This window comes from Candoia aspera, chromosome 1, assembly GCF_035149785.1.
Source record: "Candoia aspera isolate rCanAsp1 chromosome 1, rCanAsp1.hap2, whole genome shotgun sequence".
Taxonomy (NCBI): Eukaryota; Metazoa; Chordata; class Lepidosauria; order Squamata; family Boidae; genus Candoia; species Candoia aspera.
Genome location: NC_086153.1, coordinates 9632085 through 9657398, shown reverse-complemented (window position 1 = coordinate 9657398; position 25314 = coordinate 9632085). Strand labels below are relative to the sequence as shown.

Below are 25314 nucleotides of genomic sequence, written 5' to 3'. Positions count from 1 at the left end.
TTTCGAGGTTTGGACTGATCACAGGAATTTGGAAGCCCTCTGCACCCCCCGGCGTCTCAGTCCTAAACAAATTCGCTGGGCTCAATTTTTCAGTCGCTTTAACTTCCAGTTAAAATTTATTCTGGGAAAGAAAAACTTTCTGGCCGATGCTTTGTCACATCTACCTCAGGACCTTGACCACGTGGCAGATATAGTTGGGACTGTTCTCACTGAACCACAACTGGGCTTGGTTGCCGTCACTTGGAGCCAGACCCGTGCGCAGGCAACTCCGCCCCAGCCCCGTCTGGGAAGCGGAAAATGCAAGTTCCTTGTCAGTTACAGAAGGACTTTCTCCAGGCACTGAAATCTGACACTTGGTTGCTAGCTAATAGAGACGTTTCTTTTGAAAACGGTCTGGCGTGGGTGGAACACCGCCTTTATGTGCCTGAAACTTTAAGAGCTGATGTTTTGCAGCGTTCCCATGATGATAAACTTGCTGGACACTTTGGTTTTGTCAAAACCTTGCATTTGGTTCGCCGTCAATTTTGGTGGCCAACCTTAAGGCGTGATATAAAAGACTATGTTGCTTCCTGTCCTGTTTGTGCCATGTCAAAGCGAAAAGGAGGAAAACCACAAGGGCTTCTACAGCCAGTGGCCAGCCCATCCCGTCCCTGGGATGAGATTTCTATGGATTTTATTGTGGACCTACCTCCCAGTCAGAAGAAAACTGTCATTTGGGTTGTAAAAGATTTTTTCTCCAAACAAGCCCATTTCATTCCACGTGCATCCATCCCATTGGCCCCGCAATTGGCCCGCCTATTTCTCATCCACATCTACCGTCTCCACGGTAGCCCCTCCCGTTTGGTCAGCGAGCGTGGGACACAGTTTACTTCCCAGTTTTGGAAATCATTTTTAAAATTGATTGGCACCAAACAGGCGCTGTCCACGTTGTCCCATCCTGAGACTGACGGATCTACTGAGATTTTGAACTCCGCCCTTGAACAATTCCTTAGAGCATACATTAACTACCATCAGGACAATTGGGTGGACTTGCTGCCTTTTGCTGAAGTGGCTTACAACACTGCTGTCCATCAGCGTACCGGGCAAACCCCTTTTTGTGTGGTTTCTGGTCACGACTTTGTTCCCATCCCTGAGCTGCCACAACCCCCTCCCCTATCCTGTTCTGCCTCTGACTGGGCTGCTAAGCTTGCTGATTCCTGGCCAGTGATTCAACAGGCTTTGGCTGATGTCCAGGCTGCTTACAAGTTTCAAGCCAATAAACGTCGTTCTTTGCAACACGATTTCAAAATTGGGGATCAAGTATATCTATCTACCAAATTCATCAAGTCCCCACAACTCTCTAAAAAACTTGCTCCCAAGTTCATTGGTCCTTTCCCTATTGTTGGTCTTATTAATCCAGTTACTGTTAAGTTGGACCTGCCTCACAATTTGAAATGCTTGCACCCTGTTTTTCATTGCAGCCTGCTCAAGCCTCTCCACCACTCTTCCTGCTGGCATCCCCAACCTCCTCCTCCTGCTCCGATCATGATTGACGGCCAACAGCACTTTGAAGTCAAGGAGGTCGTTGATTCTTGCAAGCTTCGGGGCACCCTCCAGTATCTGATTTGCTGGAAACACTTTCCTCATCCTGAATGGGTGCCTGCTCTCCACGTTAATGCTCCTGATTTAGTTAACCGTTTTCACTTGGCTTACCCTTTGAAGCCTGCCGCTTAGTGTTTTCTTTCTTTTGGGGGGCAGTATATCATGTTCAGTTTCAATGTGCACTGTACATCGTAACGTTTCACATGCCATGGTGCTGACGCATGTTTCTGTTTGGGAGGGAGCTGCTGTGAAACCTTGTGCCAAGCTCCGTATCTATGTTCATTTCAATGGAATGTGTTTGGGTTATGTGCTCTGTTCAAGGACTTTTCCCGCGGACCATCAGAAGCCGTTAGGAGCACCTGGGATTGTGAGCTTGGGAAGATTCTACAGGGTGAGGGATCTCATTTGTACTGAGGGCTTTTAGTTTGCATTTGGCACACTTTTTTCATTCTCAGCTTTCTTTGTGATCCTGCATACTATTCTTTAATAAATCAGGTATCTTTAGTGTTTTAGAATAGGCAACCATTACAGATACACTTTCCATTTCAAACCTCAGCTTGGGTTACTTTTTCATTTCCTTCCCCCTATCAGGAGCAGCATTTTATCCTCTTTCTACACTCAGCTGGATGAAAACCCCCGAGGCATGTTACTTGTGGATTTTTCCCATTATGGTCCAAAGACCTGAACTTGATGAATTATTGTAGAAAGCTAGCAATGCTATGCCAATGGTGGCGACCAAGTTGTGATAGCAATGTGTGGTCTCCAGGATTACAGGCAAAAACTCCTAATGTTGTTGTTGGAAACAAGAATGGAGGACAGCTATTCTTTCCATGTCCTCGTTGTGAGTTTGTTGTACTTATTTAGCTGGACACATGATGCTCAGCTTGGCTGAGACCACCATATGTTTTTATAAGACCTCCTTATTTTCTCCAGTGTCCTGGCAAAGCCTGATAGAGAGAAAAGTCATAAATTTTTAGAAAGCTTATTTTGGAAGCATAGCCAGACTTCAAACTTAAAATCACAGCTGAGAGCAGCAATTTAGGCCCAGAGTCCAATTTCCTATTTAGTACAGGAATCCAAATCAACCATTCCCAAAGATGGTTGTCTAATCTCTGCTTCCAGTGAAGGAAAACTCATCACCTTCTTGCTAACTGCTTCTACTGAAAGGCTCTTATTCATTAGTAAGCTTTTCCTAACACTCAGCTGAAACCTACCTTCCTATAACTTACTGTTATTTTGTGTTCTGTATTCTAGAACACTACAGAATAGGTTTAGACTTCCTTCTGTGTGACACCCTTTCAGGTACTTGAAGTGTTATCATATTCTCCCCTCGCCATCTTGTCTCTTTTCTCAAGTTTCTTCAGTCTCTCCTAGTTTTTGGTCTCTCGTGATCCTCACTACAGTTTCTTGCAATAAGGATGCTAACTTCTCCTAATACTCTTCTCACTTACCTCTACTGCAACCTGCATAGATTTTTCATCCAATCTAAACAAGGTAAGGAAAGCATGCAGAGAATGATGTCTAAAATTATTTCTAACCCCTTTACAATGGCCATAGGACAGGTCTATATTTTCTTCAGTGAAATTAGTATGTGTGTGTGTGTGTGAACTTTCCCCTTGTGGTGCATCTGTGTCTTTGCATGTGCTCTGGATCACATGACCAGGAGGGAACATTCCAAGTCTTTGGCCAAATGCTTCTCCCATAGGGATGCATCGGAGGATTTTTTTCTGGATTTTTTCTCTGCAGCCCCCAGCCGGATCCAACTCATTTTTTAAACTTGATGTCTCTTTTGTCAACCCAATGAGGATAAAATGCTGCTCCTGATAGGGAGGGGGAAGGAAATGAAAAAGTAACCCAAGCTGAAGTTTGAAATGGGAAGTGTATCTATTTAGTGAATTTATTCTAATGGAGTTTGCACAGGTTGCATTTAAAACTGATTTCAAGCTGTGCCAACAGTTGTTAATGCGCATTTGGATGCAATGTTTCCTTTCCCTCAGAGCTTAACACAACCTCTATAAGGGCTGGATTCACTGTACAGAATCTCTAAATGCCAATTTTGGCCTGGTCATTTTCTTTTTTCAGAGAGTTATACTGCTGCCTGCCTGCCTGAGTCCCAAGTCACTTTACTACATTTCAGTGGGTCAGAAAGAATAAAAGACTTCCATATAGCCCACATTTACTTCTAGAACAGTAACTGAAATACAGTACTCTGTACTTTACTGTGGCATGTGAAACTTCCTTGTTTGGCTCTCCCACCAAAATCCTCCTCAGCTTCAACCCCAAACAAGGTAACTCCCAGATGTCAACTAGTTGCCATGCCAACTTAAAGCAGCTTAAATTAAATAAGGTCCTGGAATGGCCCCTGCACTGCTCTGGGTCTGCTGTGCTTTACAAAAAAGTGTTTCAGAAGGACTCAGAGGTGCTATTAGCTGGAATAGCAAATATCTCTTGATTGTCTCTGGACAATTTAACAAGGGCCTGGAAACAGGAGCAGAAGCAGACTTTCCTTGGCGCTCCACAGCTCTAGCAGTGTTTTAAAAGCAGCTGGCATCTGGGTAGATCAAACATGGTTGGTTGGCTGGTGCTGGTAATCTGTAGTGCATTCTCTCTCCATCCTACCCACAGTAAAGGTATAGTTAAACAATATTAAAAAAGCAGGTTTCAGTGGATTCTTTCAACATTTAACTTCAATTCACATTATGGCCAGAGAGCGGGTGAGGTTGCTCTGGTTATAACAACCTCAAACCAAACAGCACCTCCTGGGCAGAAAATACTGACAGTAATAATTAGCAAGTCGCGGCACAAAATTAGAACTACGAAATGCCAATTTACTTCAGAACAGACGTAGCAGGGGACAATAGCAGAGCTTTAATTTGTGCTGACTGAGAGACCTGCGGAAGTCGATGGGCTGTGCCACACTGAGGAAGCAAACCAAAAGTACAAGTCTGAGTATTATTCTGCAATCCCCTTTGCAGCAAACCAAAAGGGTGTAGAAAAATCTGCTATAGTTTCTTCCTTGAGGGAAGAAAAACATTTATTCCAATAAGCAGCCCCAATTTATAAAAATCCTGTTTTGCTCATGGCACCTTTATGTGTTTATGCAGATCCACAGCTGCGTCAAATCCAAAATGTTCCCCAAATCCAAACAATTCCAGGGGTTGGGTTTCAGTTCAGTTGTAGTATTGTTGAAGTTTGTCCTTATTGATTAAATTTTGGTACATAATGAATGTGCATCAGGAAAACAGATGCAAAGTCAAAGAATGGTCATGAAATTAAAGACTTCCTCTTTATACTTTTTAGTACAGGAAACACTAACACTGGCATTACAAAGCCCTTCAGCTATGGTTTATGTTGCATTTTTGTTCAACTTCGTACAGGTGGCCCTCACTTAACTACTGCTCATTCAGCAACTGTTTGAACTTACAATGGCACTGAATGAATGGTACTTACAACCGGTCCTGAAAGTTCTGGCCATCGCAGCATCCCCACGGTCATGTGATCGCCATTTGCGATTTTCACTGCCAGCTTCTGACAAGCAAAGTCAATGGGGAAGGTGGTAGGAACTCACAAACGGTGACCAAATGATGTCGTGCTTAACGACAGCACAGGATTCATTTAACAATGGCAACTGTAAGTGCTGTTGCTAAACAGCATGGTCACGTGACGTTGCGCTTTATGATTGCATCGCTTGTTCTTGTTGTTAGCTGCCGTCGAGTCGTTTATGACTCATGGCGACCCTATGTATAACAGAATGAAATGCTGTTCGGTCTTGTGCCATATGCCTGACTGTTCCAATGTTTGCATCCATTGTTGCAGTAATTGTATGAATCCATTGCATTGAAGGTCTTCCTCTTTTCCACTGGCCCTCAACTTTACCAAACATGATGTCTCTTTCAAGTGATTGGTCTTTCCTGATAATGTGCCCAAAGTATGAGAATCTAAGCCTAGTTATCTTTGTCTGTAGGGAACAGTCTGGCTGTATTTCCTCTAAAACTGATTTGTTTGTTCTTCTGGCAGTCCATGGCATTTTCAATAATCTTTGCTAACACCACAATTCGAGTGCATCAATTCTCCTTCTATCTTCTGCATGAGTACATTTAAGTGCTCTGGAATTCTCATTCTTTGTAATATTAACCATAACTTGTTATGGTCCACACAGCCAAACCCCTTTGCGTAATCAATGGAACAGAGGTAAACATCTTTCCGGTATTCTTTACATTCAGCCAAGATCCATCTGACTTCAGCAATGATATCTCTTGTACCACGTCCTCTTCTGAATCCAGCTTGGACTTCTGGTAGTTCTCTGTCGATGTAAGGCTGCAAACATTGTTGAATTATTTTTAGTAAATTTTTGCTAGCATGTGAAATTAATGAAATTGTTCAATAATTTCCACTTCTGTTTGATCTCCTTTCTTTGGAATGGGTATGAATTGCATCACTTAGCAATGGAAATTCCAGTCCCAATTACTGTCATTAAGCAAGGACTACCTGCATATTTAATTATTTAACAAATATATATATATAGCTGCCCATCTCACAAAAAGTGACTCTGAGTGACTTACAAGCAGAACAACAATTAAAATCATATCATAATACAAAAACATCAGATATAAACAACAACAACAAAAAATAAAAACTTAAAGGAATAAAAACATAAAAGAACCCCAAGATAGCAGGAGGACAACCATGACTTACCCTTTGCAGGCTTGCCAGGGGATCCCCAGGGTTGATGGAAGGGGGAATGATATTCCAGAGGGCAGGGGCTACACCAGAAAAGGCATGTCTCCTGGGTCCTGCCAGATGGAGCTCCTTAGCAAATGGGACCCACTGAAGCTTCTAGATGCTCTTCAAGGGCAGCCCCATGTAGAATGCACAACAGAAACCCATTCTGGGGGTGACCTGGGCATGAGCGACAGTGAGTAGAGCCTCATGTTCCAGGATGGGGTGCACCTGGCATACAACACAAAGCTGTACAAAGGCCCTCCTAGCCACAACTGCCACCTGCTCCTCGAGCAGGAAACGAGAGTCTAGGAAGACCCTCAGGTTGCGCACTGGGTCTGTCTGGGGTAGTCCGACACAATCCAGTACCAAAGGTAAATTCCCAGATCAAGAAGGCCCAATGGCATCACCTCATGGTGACGAATGATCTTCATGTAGATGTTAAATAGAAGTGGAGAGAGTACTGAACTCTGTGGAACTCCACATAAGAGGGGTCAAGGAGGGACCTCTCACTCCCAGTCAACACTGACTGATACCAGCCCTGCAGAAAGGAAGCGAACCAGAGCAAAACTGTGCCATCCACTCCTAGCCCATGGAGCCGATCCAGAAGGATATCATGGTCAATGGTATTAAAGGCTGCCGAGAGGTCAAGAAGAGCAAGGACAGATGCACTACCTTATCCTGCTCCCAGAGATCATCTAAAAGCACGACCAATGCTGTCTCTGTCCCATTCCCAGGCCTGAATCCCGACTGAAAGGGGTCCAGATAATCCGCTTCATCCAGGGCCTGCTGAAGCTGCTGTGCAACCACCTTCTCCACCACTTTCTCTAAAAAAGGGAGGTTGGACACTAGATGAAAGTTGTCCTGTATGGTGGGATCTTGAGAAACTGCCTCAGCTCAGAAGGTAAGCAGGATTTGGTCCTGTTCATTACTAGAATGGGAGATAACTGTAATGCACTGGGTCTGCTGTGTGTTACAAAAATTGGAAGGTTAAAAAAAAATCCCAGAAGCAAGCTGTGGCAAATCACTTCTGAACTACTCCCAAGAAAATTACATGGACATGCCTGTAAAGTCACCAGGAGTGGAACTAGACTTGAAGAATATTTAGTCTTATATCTGTAATAAAGGAATAGTTTCACTACATTTATTTTATCATATTTTTATCGCAGCTCAAGGAGACCCAACTGTATAAAAATAAGACACTCATCTATGAAGCTTTCCATATATTTGTAGGGCTAAAAAAGCCTTTTCCATTCTTATTGTGTGTGTGTGTGTGTGTGTAATGGTTGTACTGGAATTTGGAAATGTCTTATATTGATCATTATATTGTTTTATTGCTGGTATTGGTTTAAATTGTGTTATATTTTATTGCTTTGCCTGTTCTGCATTTAGATATAAGTACACACTACATAAAATTTACTACTACTACTACTACTACTACTTGGGCTTGGGTTTTTGATTACTCGCTTCAGGTTGAGCTTGTTTTCAAACTCAATCCCTTCACAACATTCCAGTCTTAAAAAAACCAAACAATTCTAGAAAGGCCACATGTGCATAAACAACTTGCATAAACGTAAGAGCTTAAATGCACTGCTCACTAGACGGAAAGCTCAGGATTATGGTATTATCCTAGTGATTGGCCTATTACTGGACTTAACTATATCAGTGCTGAACCGTGTGCTATTTATGTGAAACTCAGAAACCGTAAGATTCAGGCAATTTTAAGCATGCTGGTGTGGCTTGACTGAGAAATCAGCCAAGCTACATAGAATCATTAGGGGGACAATATCTCTGCTCATCATAAAACACGAGTCATCCAAGTGATTTCTGTTTATAAAAACAGAATTATCAAATCACCAAATATCACTTGAATCACCAAATATCAATATTTTTCCAAAAAACAGTTCACATCTTTAAGTCAATGAGAATTAAATGACTTCTGTTAACAGGTGCACAACTTTTGCTAGGCTAAGGATCTTACTAGTTGTTCAACAGTATGTTGGAGACTGTACCAAAAATGTGACAAGGCCACATAAATAGCCTTGAGACTTTATGAGAGTGTGTGAAAATGTTATTAATATTGCTACTTTTAATTATTTAACACACTTTTCTACAGACACATGTACAATTAGAGTGACACCCAGCCCTCACTCCTGACTTGATTCTCAGGTTTAAAATTAATTCAGAAGTATATGAGCAAAGTTTATCCTCCACTTTCCTTTCCCTAGCGTAAGCATACAGCCAATAAAAATAGTGTTGTGTGTAAACTGACTCCCAATTAAGAGGTTGCAAAACTCCTATTTAATCAAAATAGCTTAAACTAGATATTCTGTTCTATATCTAGATATTCCATATATCTAGCTTAAACTAGATAAATATTTGCTTGGATTGGTAGCTTAAACTAGTCTAAAGCCCATGGCCATATGCAGCCCCTGAAAGCCTTAGGAGCAGCCCTTAGAAATTTCTAAAAGTTGCTATCAAATTGCTATTTCTAAATGACAGAAGGAGAACATACATGCGACTAAAGGATAATCATTTATTTATTTCTCACATTTCTTCGCTGCCCATCTCACCAAGTGACTCTGATACAATGACTGATATAATATCAATTGTATTTCAATTTAGTTGAATGTAAATGGAAATAAATGAAATTAAATTTAGATTTTATTGTGACCTCAATCTGCTTCTTGGGGACCTTGTGCAGACCTTGCCTCACCCTCCTAAATGTAAAAAAGAAAAGAAAAGAAAAGAAAGAAAATGATTGAGCTCCACGCCTGATGATTGAGAGCCAGTGTGGTACAGAGTTTAAGGCTTGGGACTAGGACCAGGTTGAAGTCTAGTCTCAGTCACGAACATTCACTGCCTGACCTTGGATGGGTATTCTCTCTAGCCTGATCTTTCTGACAGGGTTACTGTTGTGAAGAAAACTGAGGAGGCCTTGAGTTCCTAGAGGAAAGACAAGGTAGAAATCTAACAACTAAATAGATGACGATTGTATCCATGAAGTTTCATTGGAAGTGTTATGGAAGTGGTTTGCCTTCTTCTGATATGTTCCCTCCCCCCACTTTTTTAATCTTGTGCACTCCTACTGTTCACCAGCAATACTGCCAGAAATCAGCAACGGTATCAACTATAAAACTATTGTTTTATAGTGTGTTTTATATTGAAGTTTTATTATATATTTATTGTTTTATATTGTAAACCGCCCAGAGTTCCTCCGCTTGGAGGAGATGGGCGGCGACAAATTCAATAAATAAATAAATAAAACATCTCTGCAAGAGAACAGGCTTATAGAAAGGAAAAGATTAAATACTTGCCAGGGAGTGTTTTAAAACAATACAATAAGCCTTTAAAATGGCTTTCTCTCTGCTGATACAAGACAGAAAAAGGGACAAAATGAAGACATTCACCTTATCACAAAAGCTCAGCTCGCTTTTGGACCTTTCATAAATGTGGCGGAGCCATGAAGCAGCAGTGGAGGAAACTCAGGATTCTCAACAGGCACAAACAGAAGCACTGACTTTTGTTTTAAGAGTGTATTTCTCTCTTTCTCTCTCACACAAACACACACACACTCTCAGGTAGCCCTGATCACTTAACAGGAGAGAGTGACGAACTGACCAATGCTATGTTTTACAAAAGGGTAGCAGGACACTTAGACAGTCAGCTACAAATTAAGATATATCATTTCACAGCTCAAGTACTAGGAAGCTGGGATTTGCTGGTGACCTTTGGAGGGTGCGGGATGGGGTAGCGCAATAGTCCTGGCTCTCTGGCTCTCTCAGTGGCTTTTGATACCATCGACCATGGTATCCTTCTGGAATGGGTTCAGGGGCTGGGAGTGGGAGGCCCTGTTTTGCAGTGGTTCTCCTTTCTCCATGACTGGTTTCAGTTGGTGTTGCGGGGGGGGGGGAGAGGTCGAGCCCAAGGCCCCCTTTTCATGAAACCACTGAGATGTCTGACGGCATGGGGCATGGTATCATCAGTATGCTGATGATACCCAGCTATACATCTCCACCCCTGGCCAGGCAACTGATGCGGTTGCAGTGCTAACCAAGTGCCTGAAGGCTGTGAGGATCTGGATGGGGAGAAACCAGCTTTGACTCAACCCTGGCAAGATGGGGTGGCTTTGGGTTTTTGGCCCCTCAGGGTCTGGTGATTTGTCATCCTGGACTCTGGATGGGGTTACACTGGACTGAGCTAGTGCACAATTTGGGGATCCTCCTGGACTCACGACTCCTGCTCAAGCAGGTGGCAGCCATGGCTAGGGAGCCTTTGCACAGATTTGTCTTGTGTGCCGATTGTGCCATTTCCTGGACCGGGAGGCCTTGCTCACAGTCACTCATGCCTTAGTCACTTCCTGTTTGGATTACTGCAATGCACTTTACATGGGGCTGCCCTTGAAGATCATTTGGAAACTACAACTGGTCCAGAATGCAACGGTACACCCAGTACCAAATGTTCCTAGATTCACCCACATTACACCTCTGTTGTGTGAGCTACATTGGCTCCCAGTTTCCTTCTGGGTGCAATTCAAGATGCTGGTTTATCACCTTTAAAATCCTACATGGCAGGGGACCAGGTTATTTGCAAGACCGACTCTCCCTGAGAGTATCTGCCTGTCCTACCAGATCAGGTAAGGTAGGCATGCTCCAGGTCCCTTCCCTGAAATCTTGACATCTAGTGGGACCTTGGAAGCATGCCTTTTCCATGGCTGCCACTACCTTATGGAACACCCTCCTCCCAGTGATCTGGCAGGCCCCAACCCTTTAAGCCTTTCAGAAGGCCATCAAGACCTGGGCCTTTAACCAGGCGCTGTGATACAATGAGGATATCTGATGCTGGTTGTGGGGCATCTCAAGTGGATGACTGAGGCGCTGGGCTTTTGTTTTTATAGTTTTATGGTTTATGATTTTATAGTTATTGGTTTTATTGTTGTGAGTCACCCAGAGTTGTGTTTAAGATGAGTAGCCATACAAATCTTTTAAATAAATAAATAAATTTGCAGCCAGCTGGAATTCTGCCCAAAAGCACTTTGTATTACTTGGCCATGCCTATGGATTAACACAATAGCAATAGGAGAGATGAAAATAAAATCCAGAACTAGCTTCCACAACCATGCGAGACAAATTGCTAGATTAAGGGTTTTCCTGAGGCAGGTGAAATGTGTAAAAGAGGCAATATAATTGGAGCTGTGCTTCAATTCAAAGCTTCAAAACCAAAAACTTATAGCAATACATGTGGATCAGATATTAATAGCCGCACATACAGCTGGCTATGTTATGCAAACCATGCTTCGCAGTAGTACATCTTCCTTGTATTTTCAGAAGCAGGCAGGCTGATTAAGATTCTCTTTCTAACTAGGCAATGTCGTGTCAACCACACCAAGTTTTCAAGCATCTTCATTCACATCTTGCTGTATGGTCACTGGCTGAGCAAAAGAATTCACTCTATCCTTCCTAACAAGGCTAGAATACAATTCCTATCATCCCCAGCCAATGCAACACTGATGGCTGAGCATTACAGGAGCTGTGGTTCAACAACATTGGTTGAAGAACGGTGTTTCAGTTCTTAGTTTTGAAGAACCCAGTTCCATAGCCTGTGATTGTCTCCCTCTTCAGTCCGTCCCTGTCCAACTCCCATTTCTTCCAGCTATTGCTATGCTGGCCCATCTGCATGGGCATCCCACTGGAACAGAATCACTTTCTACCCCACTGCAGTCATTCACTTTGCCAGTTGCTTACTCAACTAAAACATACAGAATAGCATATTGGTATCATGTATATAACACCTAACGTTAACCAAGGTTGCTAGCTAGCTAGCTAGCTATTTATTTAACATAGCTGCCCATCTCACTTAAGGATGTGCTCTTTTAGACCACAACCTCTATTTTGAGATGGATTTTATATAGCAAAACTTGTGTCTGAAACATTTGCCCCAATTTTGTTACATTCTTGCTTTTCCTGATCCCTCCTTCGTAAAATAGCTTACCTGATTTAAAATTCTGGAGAACATGAAAGCTTAGACTTTGGGGAACATTTTGATTGGTCTTTATGAAAAATAGTATTGTAACCTACTGAGTTCAAGATGATGAAGATTACTTTCTCAGGATAAACTTTTTAAAAAGAATTAAAAATTCAAGTAAATTGAGTTATAGATTGATTTCAGAGGAACAGAATAACTACTCTGTTATTCCAAATGCTGAAAGCACTGAAACTACTGGAAAACTTTAGTGACTACATTTCAAAAAATACTATAATGGCATCATTCTCTAATCTTTATCAGACATGGGAAGCTAATATTTTAGATGTATTTTCCTACCTATATCTCTTTTGTATACATTTGTGCATTAAATTCAATTTACAATATCTATTTACTTATTGGAATAAAATCCTTTTTTTATCATCTTATATCTCAAGAGTTATAAAAATGCTGAAAGATCCAATTATGTTTGTACACATGCAATTTTAATTTCAAAAAAATTTCAAGTATTTTTTTGCATCCCTCCCAAATCCTGTTATGCTGCCTCATTGGGGTGATGGTGGTGATAGTGTGCATTTTGAGTATTGTAATGCTCTTGTGGTTTTTCAGCACTTCATGAATTAAATTGTCCGGGACCTCCTGGAACAGTTTGTTATTATTTACCATGATGACATCTTGATTTACTCCCAGTCCCCCCCACCCACCACCACCACAAGAGCCTACAGTCCATGTATGACTGTCCTGTAATGACTCCAGGAGTACCAGCTATATATAAAGTTGGAGAAGTGCACATTTGACCTCATGGAGGTTGAATTTTTGGGGTACCATACTTCCACTCAGGGTCTAGCCATGGATCCAATGAAAGTCAAGCATTGCAGGACTGATAGTGCCCTTGGTACAAGAAAGATGTGCAGCGGTTCCTAGAGTTTGCATACTTTTATCCTAAGTGCATTCTGTAAGTCTTTAAGGCCTTACAGAAGGCTGACAGGTCTTGGTGAAACTAATCGGCTCCAGGTTGGCAAAGGAATGAGACAAGACTCTAGTCTTCCCTTATTTATTCAACTTACATACTGAATATATATTGAGGAGGGCTGACTTAGAAGACAGTTACCATGGTTTTAAAGTTATGTGCTTGCTGATGACACTATCTGGATAGCTGAAAATGCAAAGGATCTGCATGCTCTAGTAATAAAGTCAAGGAACACAGTAAAAAAATGGGATGATGATTAAATCTAAAGAAGATTTAGATTTAGGAACTAATGACAACAGATAGAGCAACCAGAACTGACAATGAAGATACTTAAGTAGTAGACAGTGTCTTTTATGATTGACTATCAACAGTACAGGAACAGCAGTAAAGAAATATGCTGCAGACTAGTATCTAGTAGACAGGCATGAAGGTCTTAGAAAAGACATTCAGATGTTACACAATGTCTATTACACTTCATAGCACAAATCAATTCTGAGATCTTACTGGATTCACAAATGACCAGACTCAAATTATCATATTTTGGACACATTATGCAAAGAACAAGTTCTCTTGAGAAGTCCATAATGCTGAGAAACATGGAAGGAAAAGGAAGAAGACAACTAGCAGCAAGATGGGATGGACTCAATTACAGTGGTGACAGGTGCACCACTGGGAGACCTGAAGGACCAGGGTGGAGAGAGACTATCCAGGAGAAGGTCTATCTATGTAGTTGCTAAGAGCTGACACTGACTTGATGGCAGAAAATCAACCAATGAATAATGTTTTTTGCATTCTTATTAAAAATGATGGAAATGTCAAATTGGCCAATATTTCATGCTTGCTTCAAGATGAAGGATTTAATCTCTTTTGCAAATAAGATTTAATTGGATTAAATCTTGCAACACAAATATGGGGATACAGGTGTTTCCAGTTATCTAAATGGACAGGTAGACCTTGTTTAGTGACTGCTTTGTTTGGCGACCATTCATAATTACAACGGTGATGAAAAAGTAACTTTGCAAGTAATCCTCACATTTATGACTTTTACAGGTCTGTAAAGCAAAGAAAAGCTGAAGTAAGATCATAAGTGCAGTCAGTTTCACTTAGTGAACGCTTCACTTAACAACCAAGTTGCCAGTCCCAGTTGTGGTTGCTAAACAAGAACTACCTGTATTTGCAAAGATTCAAGCTCAACTGATTACTACATGTTAATAACAGAAAAAGCATCTTTATATCATGGGCAGAGGCTTTTTGTGTCTGTCAGTCTAGTTCAATGATGTGAAAAGCACAAAGTCACAAAAATGTCAGCGCCTCTGTGAAATTATTTTCATCTGGCTGACTTTTCCCTTCCTTTAAAAAAGTCCTTATACAGGCAAACATTTGTGACAGCACAGGCTTTATTTGTTTGCCTTAGGCAGAAATTTATTTTAAGTGGGGATAGCCATTCTGTGGAGCTTGTGCACTATTTATACAGCCCTGAGAAGCAAATCTACAGTTACAGGAAGAGCATCAGCATAGAAAAGCAATTGGATCCAACAAACATGACATTCCACAGTCCATATCACAGGGAAATCCTGCCTCTGTGTCTGCTTTTTCCTTTAGTATTACCTTTTCTACAATTCTTTGGACAAGACAGGATCATAGGAAGCTACATTGCAGTGATAGAGACTAAAATAGCTCAGCAACTATCTATACTAGAGGTTTTCGGGCTCTGTGGACTATTATATCGTAATTAAATTATACATATGGATATCATCTTGAGTCCTATGAATAACTATCTCACTCCATTGTAGTGGCCACAGTGGAAATGGCAATAAGCAGAAAGGGGGTAAGAAACAGTGAACTGAAGAAATCAAAGCCATGAGGAGAAAAAAGGAAATACACAGCAGACCCTCAATTCAACAGACTGTTCAGAAGGAAGAGGTGTCTCTAAATGTCTATTAAATGTCTGTTAAATAAAAAAGTTGCTTTTTCCAATCACAAAATACACACTTTTACATGTTAAAATAAACTGCTCATGCCGTACACTCAGTACATCAGAAAAAATAGTTCTTCATTTTTTTCAGCCTTAACTTTGGTTCATTTCATTCTGCATCTTTGAGTGCTTTTTATACTTCACGTGAACCTTGAATTGTATTTTTTGTACCTTTCTCTGAATACATGCATGTATGTTTCTCTTACTTTCGTTTTTGGAAAGCAATTTTCCTTTTGAGCATTATTTTCCTGATCTATGAATTTCTACATACATCTTTTCAAGTGCAGATATGCATTACAAAATTGGAAGAAGAAAAAGTCAGAGTGCATATTTCTTTAAGAGTGAATAATGTTCAGATTAAAATGAGAATAAACAAGTTTCCTTTCCCCATCCTTCTTTTTAAAACTTCCCTCCAGAATCTAGAAAGACAGAGAGCAAAAATAGCAACATATTTAGCCATTACATATTAATGTCTCCGAACAGACTTTTTTCAATCTAGACACAAGGCATTTTGTCATTGACCGTGTTCTTAATGTTTCAAACATTTCTAAAAACGTTTATTTTGCTATAAAATGAATCACAGCCAAGAGTTTCTGAAAAAAGAAAGGAGTACATGTTAAAAATTCTTTGCCTACTCTTAGTTTTTCCTCAAATAAGACAAAAAGTCTTTCCAAACCTTTTCTCAGCAAAAACCTAGTCTCTCATTTTAAATTAGCTCTAAATATAGCAATAGATTAAGTGGATGAATATAAGATGACTGTTGTCATTTAGATTTTTAAGCTGATAAACTTCCTAAGAGGAACAAAACAAATCTTATTTAAATCACTGTCCTGGGTTTGGTGGCCTCCCCCTCCATCCAGAACTCACAAAAAGAAATAATAGCAAGTTTAGATTTACTAAGATGCAAGGGTTTTAAAAAAGGAAGAAAAGCTAAAGAACTAGTAATGCTCATTTCTACATTAAAACATTTGCAATGAACACTAGGAAAGAAAGAATGCTTTAAGTATAATGACAACACATGATAATTCATTAATTGCAGGCCACCTGCTACATGGCTATGTCCTCAGACACACTTCCTACTAGAGGAACTGAAGATGAAATTAAAGTGCAGAGTCTTCAACACCAGATATCCATAAGTCTTTTATATTATATAATATTTATATTATGCCAACAGCTCTTTAAGCTTTGGTTTTAAAACTTAAGAATCAAATAGCTGCAATTTACCAAACTACATCTGATTGTGAATTGCCTGTGGTCAGTTTAAAAAGAATTGATATTTATTATTTCATTTCTTTCATTGACTTACATCATACTTTTTCTCCAAGAGCACAAGACAGTATATGTAACACTTTCTCCTCCAATTTTTCTCCACACAACATCCCTGAGGCACAATGGGCTGAGAGAGAATGAGCGTTCCAAAGTCCCCCAGGGGGCTTCCATGGCTGAGGATGAACATGGCTCTCCTCAGTCCTAGTCCAGCACCTCAAGCATTATACCACACTGGTATGAGACATAAGTCAGATCAATATTTTGACACAATTTTGATATTGTGGCAGTGGAACCTATTTTTGCTTGATCCTCACTATAGTACTCAGAAATGGAAGGAAGTGTAAATTGGGGAAAACCAGAAAAGGGGAAATCCTTTCTTGAAAGTTTAGAACCCAACTGACCTGATATGAATCCTGGCCATAATCTAAAGCAGAAGCATTTTGAAGAACTGAAGTAAGCTACTCGTGAAACCCCTAAAGCTAATCTCTGTATCTACATTTCTAGATCAAAGGTAGTTATTTCTTGCAGAGTAAATTGATTTAGAGAAGGATGTAACATTTCTGGAGATGTTGGAGCTATGGGCATGAAGAAACAATTTTAGGAAAAGTTTAAATATATATAAGAGTACATTTCCTATGCTTTAACAACATAAAATGCAGCATTGAATTAAAAGACCATTTCAATTGTTCTATCTGGCACATTTATGACTTTTGAAGGGCAACCCTCACAGCCTCATAATTGTACCTGCCTTACTGCAGAATTTTACCTATATTTATTTGAGCATGATGGGTCTTAAACTATAGGACTGCAGCTTTTGTTTTGTATAAACAAAAGGGCAGATGCAGAATGTCTGTTTCTCACATCTCTAAACTAGATCAAAGGTTATCCCAAACAAGCAAGCAGCAATTTACAAGGAAGCAAGGCCACAGGATTTTTCTGTAAAGAAGATGGAATACATAGGAATACATGGGAATGCATATTGGATTTTAGTATTATATAAATGAATAGTATACATAAAAATACTTTTCTAATGCTGCAGATTGCCTTAAATAAAAAACTTTATACTACATGTTTGGCAAGGTTGAATCCTAATCTTAAAAACATTTCAGTTTTTTACAAACAAAATGTTTTACAGGATTTTTTTTTAGTGTTCCTCAAAATCTCCACTGGAAAGAAGTCCAGGGTTAGGGCTACAGCAGCTTCATGCTCTGTGTTATTCAATATAAAATAAATACCATATTCTGGCATTGAAAGAAATTTACCTTTACATTGCAGCCCTCCTTATGTGAGGGACAACAGGATCATTAAAATGTAACAAAGAACATAAATATTGCATTTCAAGATATGCTTGTTAACAGTTCTCTGCATCATTTATATACATCAAACTACCATATGAGCATTTGTGTGCAAGGCACTAATCTGCAGCCATTTTCTGGGTATTTTTCTATACTTGATCAAAGATAAATTTGGGGGAAAAATCCTGAGGCCTCACCCATGAAGCAGGCTGATGTATTCAATTGTTGTAACAATAATCATAAATATCTACACACCCCTCCGATTCCTTCCTTCAGCAACCAATTCTTATAACAACGTTTTGCTAGATGGTCTATAACAGCTGGCCTCCACATATCGCCTTTCCAGATGCTGAGGCTCAGAGACGAAAAGTCCAAAATCAGCAGGCAGTTTTATAAGCTAGAATTAATTACACCTACCTCAAATGCAATTATTTATTTAACATTTAGGATACATTTCTTCAAAGTAGTCAATGTGTGGTGGCTGGAGTATGTCGAGAGCAGAGAGTACCTAGGAAATAAGATGAAAGCTGATTTGATTACTAAAGCCTCGTTTTACAGAGGGAAATGAATAAACAAAGGCAAAATATCTTCAATTTGCAATTACGCCTTTGGTGGAGGGTAGGGTGATATAAACTTTGAAAACTTGAGAGAGAAACTCACCAACAGAAAGAGCAACGCTGACATTTTATCGTAGTGGATTCAAGGGAATGATAAGGTCAAGCTATGTATGCTAACAAAAAAATACCACTGTACAACTGGCTATGCTTTCATATCTAACATAAACAAACAAACAAACAAGATATCTTTATATCTTTCAGTGCTTAATATATTCTAGTGCAGTGAATATTTCCATGCTTATCTTCTAGAGCAGGAGACCTAATTTAAATGAACACTAAAAACACTACAGGTAGTCCTCAATTAACAACAGTAATTGGGACCAGAATTTCCATTGCTAAGTGAAGTGATCGTAAAGCGCAATGTCACATGACCGCAACACTTAGTGACAGCAATCCCGGCAATCCCTGTTGCCGTTGTTAAGTGAGAATTGCAGGTCGTTAAGCGAGGACTTTCTCACAACTTCTTGCCAGCTTCCAACAATCAAAGTCACTGGGGAAGCTGGCAGGAAGTTGCAAGTCCCAGGCAGCTTGCAAGCAGGCGGGGGAGGGTGTGCAGGTGACTGTAGCGGCACATGAGCATTCTTGGGCTGGGGGAGGGTGCACGGGTGGTTGCAGCAGTGTGCGCAAGCATTTCAGGCCCGGGGTGGCTGCTGCCAGGTCAAGGAGGCTGTGCTGGTGGCTGCAGCGGTGCGCATGAGTGATTTCAGGCCCAGGGGTGGCTGCTGCCAGGTGAGGGAGGGTGTATGGGTGACTGTAGTGGCGCACAAGCATTTTTGGGCCCCGGTTGTGGCTGCTGCTGGGCGAGGGAGGGTGCATGGGTGGTTGCAGCAGTGCGTGGGAGTGATTTCAGGCCTGGGGGTGGCTGCTGCTGGGTCAGGGAGGCTGTGCGGGTGGCCGCAGTAGCACACATGAGAGATTTCAGGCCCAGGGGTGGCTGCTGCTGGGTGGGAGAGACTTGCGACCTTCCCTGCCTGCTTCCCCATTGACTTTGCTTGTGGGAAGCCAACAGGGAAAGTCACAAATGGTGATCACATGACCATGGGGTGCTGCAACTGTCATTAGTGTGAGCTGGTTGCCAAGCACCCAGATTGCAATCATGTGACCGCAGGGGTGGTGTGATGGCTGGAACTTCAAGGACTGGTCCTAAGTACCACTCATTCAGCACCATCGCAATTTTGAACAGTTGCTGAATGGGTGGCCTGTAAGTGAGGACTACCTGTAATTGCATACAATCCTTTAATCCAGAACTGTAAATATCATTTGACACAGTATCTCTTTCCAAAGCATTTAAATTTCCAAGATGATCCTCCACAGCCGCATTTCAGATGTGTTCTTCCATACAGTTCAAAGGTTTTCCCAGGGCACTGACGTTCAGTGGTATTCACTTTTGATCAGCAAAGAATACTAACCCAGCCACCATAGAAGCAAGCAGGAATCACTGAAAATTATTTAATCACCTTCAGTTCCTCATTGCATTATCTACTATGGACACTGCCACTATAAGCTAATGTTTTGCTTCACTAAACTGGCATACACCTGCATTTGAGAAACAATATTCCCAAAGAAAGAAACTTGTTTTAGATTATCACTGAAATGTCAGAACAGGCATGGTCTCAGAAGAGACACTTCCCTTTCTTTCCTGAGCACCAGAGGGAAGGTCCTTTCTAAAACATTCTTGTTTTTATTGTATTTTAATCTCTTTTTCGCTCTACTGTAAACTGCCCAGGGTCCCTCTTTTGAGGGATATGGGCGGTGATGAAATTTGACAAACAAACAAACAAACAAACAAATTCTGTGCAATATGCAGTTTTTATTAATTGTATTTCTATGTTGCTTTATTAATTGTATTTAGCTGGTCAAACTACATTACGCTTAATGCACTGAAGCTCTACAACCTGAAATCAATGAACAAAATGTACCCCTCCAATTTGAAAGATGCCCACAACAACAACCAGCTTTCAAGATGAGAAATGACAAGGGCTAATATTCTGGCACACAAAACAGTTCAGAAGTCCACTGAAACTATTCATCCTGAGCACTTCCAGTGGGACTTGGGAGTATCTGCAACAATAAAATCTTTTTCAAATGTAATGCTCAGTTGAACCGAGCTTTGTCCCTCAATGAAAGCGAAGTAAAACACAGTCAGTTGACTTTCAGAGAAGGCTTCTGATGAACACTCAGAACAGCTCATTCCAGAGGTGTAGGATGATAATGTAAAAGTCCACCTCTTTGATCTATTCATTTAATTACCCATGACAGCAAATGAGACATTCCTATGTTGAAGAAGTGTAGGTAGGAAGAGTACAAGTAACAGTGGTCCTTAAAGTAATTTGAAATAAAATGATTTAAGGCTTTAAAAATTACAACCAGCCCTTTAAATTGGTCTCAGAGACACACTGGGAAACACAGCCGGCATTAATATTTGTATCTCATGAGTCAACAAAAACAGCCCCAGAACTGACAGCCCGATCAATGAGTGGGCAATCTGACGTTTCGCATCCCTATCAGCCCCAGGCAGCATGGACAATGGTAAACTGGGACAAATCCTTAGTTTCTGGTATGACACAACAGTGCCACCTAAAGCATTTGGTACACCCACCCCATGCTGAGAAAACTGAACAGACAGAATTCATTTTTGAATTTCAATTGCCCCAAATTCTTATAGCACTAGTGAAAATTAATCAAAACTTGTCATTAGGTCCTCAGGAAGGTAGATTCAGTTGCTAAATAAATCTCTGATTGCTGGTTAGACTATGGGTATGAGAAATGGAGCATTTTGCTTCATTGGTCGAAGTAACACATCTGAAACAGCAGGCTTTCAGTTATCCTCATTCAGTAAACTGAGGATAGTGCTCAAGAAGGAAGGGTACCTAACAATGATGTCTTTCCAACCGTCCCCCTTGTAAAAATCTCTAAATATGTGCTGAAATCCTGTATTATATTCAAGTAGGTAATAAGTAACTAATTCAGATACGTTGTCTGTACTGATTATGTTTGGAATTCTGGATGCATGATTGATGCCTTCCCTTATTTTTCAGGCATTCCTGTTTCCTAATAATATTTTGCTTTGTTTGTTTGTTTGTTTAATTTATATAGACACCCATCTCACAAACAAGCAACTTTGGGTGGCAATATCTAGAGATCTGACATCATTAGTTTAAAAAAGAAACTTTGTGTTTTGGAATTGGCAGAGTTTTTTTTTTTTAAAAAAAATTCTGTATTTCTAGATTTAGGGCAGAAAGATCCAAAATACCTTTAAATTTTTTTTTTCCTATGGCTGAACTTGGTAGAAGGAATAAGAACTTCCTAATCAGGAGATTCAGCTTGATTGCTGGTAAGCTATTGTAATGAATTTTTACTAGGGAATTCACAGAAGAATGAGTTTGCTGGTGAGGTTTAAATAAACCTTTATGTTATAATCCTGGAGGAATGGTTAAGGAAACGGTAGTCTGAAACACATGAAGAGTACCAGGTTGCCTTTTCTGCACTCACTCCACGAAGTACATTGCAATACTCCACTTATTACCTACACAGAGATAAGCATGTATGGTTCTGCCCTAACCTCTCTCTACAAAGTGGAGGAAATCCTTACTAGGAGAACTTATGCAGCAAAGAAAAAGGTTCTCTTGATTTAGCAGAAATAGTGTGTTTTGATCCCAGTGTCTGCAGTACATATCATGTTTAATTTCTCAAGGCACAATGTCTTAGTCCTTTAATCAATGCAATATTAGGATATTTTATATTTCCATTTGTATAGGGTTGATTTGTTTTGTTGGATTGCTTTACCTGCATCCACCTGGTTTTTCCCAGCTGGAGTTTATAGTTGGTTCTGACAGTGTTGCTAGCACAACAAGCTATGTCTATTTACTGTAGACTTCCTTACTGATAGTTGTAACATCTGCCTTTATATGTTTGCATCTGCCAGAACAGAGCACAGATTCTATATCTGCAGTGTCTGTATCAGATGACAGATGTAATGTAAGTACTGACCAACATATGACTGAATATTTTTTAAAAAGAGATAAGCTATCCCCTGGCATGAGGTCTAGATGATATTCACAGAGAAAGGGAAAAATTAGATAAAGCATAACTACAGAGTGGGTTGATGAATTCTGGGTTATATTGGCCTCTGTTATCATTATTTCAGTATTAAAATGCTATCTTTGTGGGGGGGGTATGTTGGACAGAATTGCTCATTTAGGGTTAGTCACTTGGCAACCATTCATAGACAAAACTTGACTATTATAAGCAGCTTTCCCAATAACTACTCTTGAGTCTAAAGCTGGCCAACCCAGGATTGCAGGTATTGCACTTAAATATTCACTAACCTTGCCAAAGTCCAATCAAGTAAAATCACTATCTGTATTTTAGTTTTATTTTACAAAGAAATATTTTTCCTTATTTAGCATATATCATGGTTTGGTTGGGTTTTTAAAAAAAATATTAGGATATTTCAGTGATCTTTGTCACAAAATAGCTATATAACATATTATTGAATTACCTTGGGATTTCTTATGAAATCCCCTTAATCTTCCCAGTTCAGAAGAACATGATGATTTCTCATTGTGCCAATAATGGCATATGATACAAGCATCTTGATCCTATCACATTTCTTAGTTTGCTTGTTTCTTAAATTTCTGATTCAATTTAGCCGAACTGATAGAGAGGCAGGCGGTGTTCCAGATTAACTCAAATCCTATCTTGAAAAGTCAACAGCAAGTACAGATATTGAAAGATAACTGAATGCTGAACAGAACTTGTCCAGGAGGAAAAGATTCCCTATAGACCAAGTTAATCCTCCTCCTTGCCTCTTGAGCTGTGTGTGGTGCTGCACCAACTGCTCAATTCCTTCTTCTTTGTTCAACCATGCCTTAGTAACAAAACTGAGGTCACCATATTCCTGTACAATTAAGTCTGAGATAAAACATACTTTCGTATCAACTGACCTGACATTTTGTGTACACTGGAAAACTTCCTTCTTTTGCAACCGAACACAGTAGCTATTCCAGTAAAGCTTGTTGATTCCTATACTGTATTAAGTTTATTGTTCTTGGCTGTCATGAGTGCCGTTGAGCTGAAGTCATCAGCGCAATGGCACACATGACAATAGCAAGGAAATAGGAGAAGGGGCTCAAGATAAGTAGCCATCAACTCACAACGACTAACGGCCAACAAACAATAACTAAACGGATCACGGAGCACACCCAAGCCATCAGCGCCAATACAACGGAGATCGCCCAGCTGACAGCAATCACCGGATGAATAGAAAACCCGATGATGGGCGATCCCGGAACGCCAGCGGGGCCTCACAACCCCTCACCCACCGGCAGGGCAACGTATTGGACAAAGGGGGGTGACGTGACCGCGAGTGAGGGGGCGCTGACCGGCGCGGGGTATTTAAACCCCGCACCGGCGCGCTCCTGTCACTCTCAGCTTTTTTCTTCCGACGCTGTAACTGCGCTGTGAATAAACCAGAGCCTGATCCATCGAACCAGTGTCTGTGCATTATTCAGAGGCAGGCAGCGCATGACATTGGCATTGGAGTACCCCTTTGGATATACATGACTAGCAAAAAGCCATTTTGATTTCTATTCCATTCTTTTAGGAAACTAATATCTTTGGAACTAATGAGAAACATTTATTTAACAGAATAGAAAACACATATTCATTGCCCAGCTTAAAACCACAAAAGCCAAGTTGTGTAAACCTGTACAGCAGGGTTTCTCAGCCAGGGTTCCGCAGCACCCTAGGGTTCCATGAAAGGTCACTAAGGGTTCCCTGGGAAATCACAATTTATTTAAAAAATTATTTCAAATTTGGGCAACTTTACATTAAAGAAGTAATTTATTTTCAGTTTAAGAACACTGTTAATGCATATACACAGGCCTACACATGAAACAAATATAATAATTTTGTGACTTCTGGCCTATTCTTGAGCCTGAATATGCATGGGTTCCCTGAGGCCTGAAAAATATTTCAAGGGTTCCTTCAGGGTCAAAAACTTGAGAAAGGCTGTTGTACAGGCAATGAACCAAGACTGGAACAAATGCCTTGTTCCAGCCACCATGTTATTCACTGGAGCAATTTCCCTCATTTTACCAGGGTTGTGATTTATGACTTTATATTCTTTCCTTTAATATGCTCAGGGTGACATACATGGGTCATATCAAACTTAACTTTCACAATATTCTTGTGAGATAGGTTGGGCTGAGAAAAGTAATTCAATGAGTTCCATGGTCAAGTGGTGACATGGAAGAAGGGTTACGGTACAACACTCTAAGTGCAGCTATATCACTCCAGCTTAGTTATACCAAATCACAAATAACACTGGGACAACAGGCTGGTTAAAGGAGGGAACAATATTATTCCAGAATTGTCAAATGCTCTCTTTAGGGAGCCTGGGTAGCAGCTGCATTAGCATTTAATCTATATGGTCCTGGTTGTCCCAAAGAGAATGAACTGGGTTTTTATGCAAACAAGTTCTCTGTATGAGGGAAAAGAAGTGTAATCCATACATGGCCCTCGTTTGTTTAAAATTCAGGAAAAACATTTGTGCTGCTAAAAAGGTTCATTTAATATACAGTTGTAATGTTTTTGCATCCTAGTAAGCCAAAGTTTAAAGTAGCAACTTTAGAACCATAATAAAAATTGTATTTCTGTTAAATGTTAAGGACAAATAACCTCTAGCATCCTGTTTTCTTTTCACTGCTTTACTCAGAGACCAACTTCAAAGAATCATCCTCAGGCAAAGAAAACATCAAAACTGACCTGGATCTGCAATGTGTAGAATCTGATCAGTTTCAGACTAGCACAAATCCGAGACAGCGATGTGAGGTTGTGAATACAAATACACATTTAAGCTACCCTTTCATTCTCCACTACAATGCTTGCATAGTTACCATTAAA

General features: G+C 40.4%; 1 protein-coding gene across 2 annotated transcripts in view; it reads right to left on the bottom strand.

Annotated features, from left to right (window-relative positions):
- The window catches only part of NLK (nemo like kinase), a 128661-nt gene that overhangs the window by 41722 nt on the left and 61625 nt on the right, over positions 1–25314 (bottom strand). For both annotated transcript variants that reach the window (XM_063297175.1, XM_063297168.1), the window contains exon 3: positions 18244–18299. In XM_063297175.1, coding sequence (XP_063153245.1) covers positions 18244–18299 — 56 coding nt within the window. The remainder of the gene's footprint in view (positions 1–18243; positions 18300–25314) is intronic.